The sequence below is a fragment of the Myxine glutinosa genome, chromosome 4 (assembly GCF_964187855.1).
Source record: "Myxine glutinosa chromosome 4, kmMyxGlut1.1, whole genome shotgun sequence".
NCBI lineage: Eukaryota > Metazoa > Chordata > Myxini > Myxiniformes > Myxinidae > Myxine > Myxine glutinosa.
In genome coordinates, this window is record NC_136264.1 from 16,901,415 (window position 1) to 16,908,307 (window position 6,893).

The following is a 6,893-nucleotide window of genomic DNA, read 5'->3' on the forward strand; positions in this document are numbered from 1 at the left end:
CACCTGTTGAAGTAATACAATTCTTACAGAATGGTGTTTATCAAACATTTCAAGTTCAAGAAATTAATTCTAAATGTTGTGGTCAATTATGTTTATATGTATTATTTCAACTCAACAATAATGAAAATTTTTATGATATCATTTTTAATCTAATATAAATGACTTATGTTGGAAAAGATGGTTCTATCTTTGGAAAATCCTCTCAGGATATTGATTTATCAAATTATTATACAAAGGCACAGGCTGAACGACAAAAATATAGTGTAAGTAAAAATATTAATATGAAGAATACTTATAAATTAATCAATTATCCAAACCCTACAGATGCGAATGACTTAATTAGATTAAGTGATTTATCACAATATATATTTTTAAAGAAAACAGCACGTTTTGTTAAACAAGTAAAATTTACAACCACAACACCTGGTTATACTGACCATACACCTTTCCTCATTGAATTTAACTACCTGCTTACAATTGAATTTTATAAAGAAGGACATTTAGTTAATATGCGAATTAATAAATGGGGGTATGATATGCCTGATTTAGGGTATAATTGGTCTTTTTCAATAAACATAGAAGACCTACATGATTTAAATCAGTCTCGTAAAGAAGAATATTATCCACTTGGTGAAGATAAGGATTTATGTGGAAGTACAATTAGTAAACAACAAATACGTGATTTTAAGAAAAGAAAAATATATGATAGTATAGCGATGGTTCGCATGACAAAGAAGGAAGGTAATGAGATAAGGATAGAAAGCCGAGGAATACAAACCGATTTGGTAGTGGGAAGATGGGGTGGTATTACCTGTCATAATATTAATCTCACATATATTTCTGATACATAAATGGCAGGAAGAAGACTACAAGAGAATTATAATTTTTGTATTCAAGGATACCTACAAGAAAAGGGTGCTCGGTATTACATACCTTATGATTTGGAGCATATACATGGGAATTTTGTCATAAAAAACTGGCCTTATACTGATATTGTTAAACCCACAAATAGAGACTTGTTTAAAATATTAAATAAAAATGAACTTCTCAAAGTTATGAAATATAAAACTCTTTTAGAAATCGTCAACAAATCTTATTGGTATCCTATTATGAGAAAAATAATTATAGATACAAGAATATCTCAAAATCCAGATGAGTATATGTATAATATTCTTTGGGGCTCAAGCTCAAGGGTAGCAAGGGATGAGGAAGGAGTTGAAGAAGAGAAGGAGGAAAGAGAGAAAAAGGAGAAGGAGGAAAGGGAGAAAAAGGAGACGGAGGAAAGGGAGAAAAAGGAGAAGGAGGAGAGGGAGAAAAAGGAGAAGGATGAAAGGGAGAAAAAGGAGAAGGAGGAGAAGGAGGAGGAGGAGAGGGAGGAAAGAGAGAGGGTGGAAAAATATAAAAATATGACCATTCCTGAGATTAATGAAAGATTGAAGGTATTACGGCAAATAAATAAATCTCAACGCACTGAAGAGGAAAATAAAGAATTAATGACTCTTCCGAACTTATTGGTTTTTAAATTTGCTATAATGAATTCAGAGCGCAGATATACAACATATAGTTGATGATGTTGGTGTTATTGACTTTAGTTAGTTTTATTTGTAAATAAATGGAGGAGAGAGTGAAGCCATTTCTAAGGATTCTTTATGTTTTAAAAATCAAGATAGAAATGTATATGTTGAAAACCAAAAAGGTTTTGGCACTATGTAGGACTTTTTCTCATAAATAAATATGAGTTATTGTCTCAAATGTAAAAAGAAAACTAAATCTAAAAATATCTCTTATGTTAAAGCTAAAAATAATAGAGTTTATCAAAAAGGAATATGTCAAGTGTGTGGCTCTAAAAAGTGTCAATTCATCTCTCATAAAAGTGGAGGAGACATACAAAAGTTTTTGTCAGGTAGCAAATTTACAACAACTGGAATTCCAGGGGAATTACACCTTCCAGGGTATTCTTTCTGTGGCCCAGAAACAAACTTGGATAAAAGATTAGATGAGGCTGACAATCCTAAACCTTGGTCTAAACCTACAAATAGGGTTGATGAAGTGTGTATGAAGCATGATATTGCTTATGGGAAAACCACTACGTTGACTGAAAAACATAAAGCCGACAGAGAAATGTTGTATAATTTGTCTTTGATACAAAATCCAACGTTGAGAGAAAGTTGATAGGTTTATTGTGAGAAATTTGATAAATGCTAAATTGAAACTTGGTCTTGGTTATTCACCCTCAAAAAACTATTAGGCTCTAATGATGTCATCAAGACTGAGGAGCTTTTGGCTGAAGAATTACACAAACCTATAATCACCAAGTTTAAAAGAAGGAAGGTTTATTCCAAAGACACTGACTACATATGGTCCGCTGATTTAATTGAATTGAATAATGACAGGGGATACAGGTATGCTTTAACCGTTATTGATTTGAGGAGTAGATTTGCCTGGGTTGTTCCTTTAAAAAATAAAAAGGGTGATACTTTAATGTTATCCTTTAAGCTAATATTTGATCGGGATAAAAGGAAACCAAAGAAGTTATGGACCGATGAGGGAACAGAGTTCTATAACAAAATATTTATGAAATTTCTTAAGGGGGAGGGTATTAAATTATACAGCACCTTTAATGAAGGAAAAGCAGTTGTTATTGAGCGTTTTAATCGTACTTTGAAAGAGAGGCTATATAAAAAATTCACACAACTCGGTTCTCAAAAATGGGTGTATTTAATTCAGGGTATTGTAGATAATTACAATAATACCGTTCATTCATCAACAAAATCAAAACCATCAGAATCATTTACAAAATTAGAATATGAAAAGGAGATTAATTTGAGAAAACCGAAGTTCAAAGTTGGTGATATTGTAAGAATATACAGATGGAAAAGCCATTTTGAGAAAGGTTATACAAAAAAATGGACTAATGAATTATTTAAAATCGTTGATGTAATGGATACAGTCCCTTGGACCTACAAATTATATGATTTAAATGGAGAAGAAATCTTAGGGTCATTTTATTCACAGGAATTACAAAAAACAAAGCTGATAACCCTTGAAAATAATAAATAAATAAAAAAATGTAATGGGGATACGTTTTTAAATCTGTGAACCCCAAACACAGAATCCCACAACTTTTTAGTTGGGGCTTAACTTTTGTGTGTATAACGGGGATACGTTTTTAAATCTGTGAACCCCAAACACAGAATCCCACAACTTTTTAGTTGGGGCTTAACTTTTGTGTGTATCATGGGGATACGTTTTTAAATCTGTGAACCCCAAACACAGAATCCCACAACTTTTTAGTTGGGGCTTAACTTTTGTGTGTGTGTGAGTGGGTCATAATAATGTACAAACCCTAACCCAACCCCCACATTAAAACACCATATTTGTTAGTCAAAACAACTGAATCCATTACATCAACCATTAAAAAAAGTTCTTAACTCCATCTCTTTGTATGACCTTCCAATTCTATTTATCTTTTCCCAACTTTTTAAAAACAATTCAATGATAATATAAGATAAATGAGTCTGTGAGGTTTGACATTCATTCAAAAATTCACCTCACATCCAGAACCCTAACCCAACCCAATCCCTAACCCATCCCCATCCCTTACCCAACCCATCCCTAACCCTCACATTCAAAATCCCAACCCTAACCCAACCCATTAACCCAACCCCATCCCTAACCCTCACATTCAAAATCCCAACCCTAACCCTAGCATAATCTTTTTTTCCTTTTCTTTTTTTAATACGTATTTCAATATTTTTTTAAAATGTTTTTTAATACGTATTTCAATATATATATTTTTCCTCTTCCTCCAATTCTGTCTTTCAAGGCTTTCAAGTTGGAAAAAGTAGAAATGGGAAGAAAGTATTTTCCAGCATCTTCTTCCCCGAACTTTCTTGATATTGCTGAAATACATGTAAAAAAGAAATATATTACTTATCTAATATTGAATGAAATAACATATACTTTAATTGATTATTAATCAACTGAACTTACCTTAAATCAAACGTCATTAAAGAAAGAACATTGTTCATTGCTTTAGAATCCAAAGAGCCTCCAAGGTAAAACTCTTTCGTTGGATTATCAAGGTAAAACTCGTTCTCTTGGTCATGGTCTTTAAACAAATCGATCATTTCACCCCAGGTTGTGGCAAAAGTGGTATTTTCATTTTGAATCTCAGATACAATTTCCTGTGAGAGAAAATAACAACGTATTAATTAATTATTTTTTACATTTAATACACAATTATTATATGTATATTAAAATAAAATATTACCTTCATTGATGAGAAATTTGAATCGAGTTTATCAAGGTGAAGGTTTAGCTCCACACAGCTAGAGTCTCCAAAACGAAACCAGTTTTCAAAGTCTCCAAGGTAAAACTCTTTTCCTAATTTTATGAAATTTAGTGAGTCTCCAAGGTAGGCTCCACAGTTAGAACCATCTCGGCAGACCTCATAATTTGTTTTTCCCAAATTTAGTGAGTCTCCAAGGTAGGCTCCACAGTTAGAACCATCTAGGCAGACCTCATAATTTGTTTTTCCCAAATTTAGTGAGTCTCCACGGTATAACTCTTTGGCTGGGTCATCAAGGTAGAACTCGTTCTGTGGGTCTTGGTTGTTCAAAAGGTCTTCAAACAAATCAATCATCATTTCACCCCAGGTTGTGGCAAAAGTGGTATTTTCATTTTGTATCTCAGATACAATTTCCTGTGAGAGAAAATAACAACGTATTAATTTAATACAATATTATTATTTATATAAATCAAGCTCTATGAATATTAAAAGAAACTTTGTTGACTCTTGCACGAGTCTTATCTAAAAAAAAAAAAAAAAAAAAAAAAAAAAAAAAAAAAAAAAAAAAAAAAAATACTAAAAAAAAAAAAACAAAAAAAAACAAAAAAAAAAACAAAAAAAAAAAAAAAAATACTAAAAAAAAAAAAAAAATACTAAAAAAAAAAATACTAAAAAAAAAATATATACTAAAAAAAAAAATACAAAAAAAAAATACAAAAAAATATTTAAAAAAATACAAAAAAAAAAATATACAAAAAAAAAAAATAATAAAAAAAATATCCCAAAAAAAATAAATAAAAAATACAAAAAAAAAAATACAAAAAAAAAAAAAATTTCATAAATAAATAAATAAATAAATAAACTTACCTCCATTGATAAGAGGTTCGAGTCCAGTTCATCAATCTGAAGGTTGAGCTCCACACAGGTAGTAGGACTCCAAGGAATGTCAAAGTTATCCAACTCCTTTTCAGCATAGTAGTCCATTCTCAAGTGAAGCAGAAAGTGTGTTTGAAAAGGCCTGTGTGGTTAGTGCCTTTTATAAGAAAGACGGTGTGTCATTTCCTGTGGAAATTCCCTTGGGCAAGTCTGGGCATGTCTCAACAGAAAATGATGTAATGTTTCAACAGAAAATGATGTAATGTTTCAACAGAAAATGATGTAATGTTTCAACAGAAAATGATGTAATGTTTCAACAGAAAATGATGTAATGTTTCAACAGAAAATGATGTAATGTTTCAACAGAAAATGATGTAATGTCTTAACTAAAAATAATGTAATGCTGGAGAGTTTATAAAGTGGGTGGTCTTTAGTAAAAAGTGGGCGGGGCCTACCAAAAAGGGGGCGGGCCTACCAAAAGTGGGCGTGGCCTACCAAAAGTGGGCGGGCCTACCAAAAAGGGGTGGGGATTAACAAAAAGTGGGCGGGGCTTAGCAAAAAGTGGCGCGGAGCTTAACAAAAAGTGTGTGGCACAGGACCCGAACATAATCAATGATCAATGAACAACAATGATCATTGATAGTAAGAGTAAAAGGCCCATAAGACCAAGGGGGTCAGGAATAGAGGTGTTAAGGGGAAATGAAGAAAAGTGATGGTGAGAGGGAAATTTACATGGAAGTGAGAATGATCATAGGTTCATAAGGCTAGAAGGATTATAGGTTCATAAAGGAAGAAAATCATAGGTTCATAAGGCGAGAAGGATCATAGGTTCATAAGGTGAGAAGGATTATAGGTTCATAGAGGGAGAAAGAGAGGTGTTTATGATTTTTTTTAAAGACAGGGGGGTAAATGACATTAGATAGGGATTTCCCATGTTAAACGGAGGTGTCCCAGAAGCAACATTTATCACCTACTGGTGGCGCTGCTGGCGGGCCGACCACGGCTCCGTGACCTTAGCCATTGCGTAGACCAACGGCTTGTGGTCGACGAAAGCCGTGAACGGGCGGCCCTCCAGGAGGTGTCGGAAATGGCGAACGGCCAGGAATAGCCCGAGCAGCTCGCGGTCGAACGTGCTGTAGTTTAACTCGTTCGGCCTGAGTTGCCGGCTGAAAAAAGCGAGTGGCTGCCAAACCCCGTCCACCCATTGCTCATGGACGGCGCCCACCGCGTAGTTGGAGGCGTCCATAGTGAGGGCGATGGGCGCTTTGAGCACCGGGTGAGCCAGCAGCGTTGCGTCGGCGAGGGCCCGTTTGGCGCTGGCGAAGGCCGCGTCCATGGCCGCGAACCAAACAATGTCATGCTTGGCCGGCTTGCCCCGGAGGGCCTCGTAAAGGGGCCGCATGAGCTGAGCAGCGCGGGGCACGAATCGGTGATAAAAATTCACCATGCCGAGGAACTCTTGGAGGGCCTTGATGGAACGCGGACGCGGGAACGTGGTGATGGCCTCGACCTTGGTCGCCAGCGGCACGGTCTTGGTGATGCGGTGGCCCAAAAAGCGGCACGGCACAGCCCCGGTCTTGGTGATGCGGTGGCCCAAAAAGTCAACGGTCGTCGCGCCGAAGTGGCATTTGACCGGGTTGACAATTAAGCCGTGCTCGCTGAGGCGACCGAACAGTGTTCGGAGGTGGAGGAGGTGCTCGGCGCGGGACGTGCTGGCGACGAGGAT

At 35.6% G+C, this 6,893-nt stretch overlaps 1 protein-coding gene across 1 annotated transcript; it reads right to left on the reverse strand.

Moving 5' to 3' along the window:
* Window positions 1–2,736: 2,736 nt before the first annotated feature.
* LOC144891578 (uncharacterized) lies at window positions 2,737–5,282 on the reverse strand. Its single transcript, XM_078775186.1, has 4 exons — window positions 5,159–5,282; window positions 4,274–4,705; window positions 3,994–4,187; window positions 2,737–3,902 (listed from the first exon to the last, which is right to left on the reverse strand). Exons 1-4 carry the CDS (start codon window positions 5,273–5,275, stop codon window positions 3,686–3,688), a joined length of 960 nt encoding a protein of 319 aa, XP_078631312.1. The 5' UTR covers window positions 5,276–5,282; the 3' UTR covers window positions 2,737–3,685.
* Between the last annotated feature and the right edge of the window lie 1,611 nt (window positions 5,283–6,893).

Coding starts and splice junctions, on each gene's coding strand:
- LOC144891578 (XM_078775186.1), bottom strand. CDS start 5,275: ATGGACTACTATGCTGAAAAGGAGTTGGATAACTTTGACATTCCTTGG. Junction 4,706..5,158: donor CGAACCTCTTATCAATGGAG/GTAAGTTTATTT, acceptor TTTCTCTCACAG/GAAATTGTATCTGAGATACA. Junction 4,188..4,273: donor CAAATTTCTCATCAATGAAG/GTAATATTTTAT, acceptor TTTCTCTCACAG/GAAATTGTATCTGAGATTCA.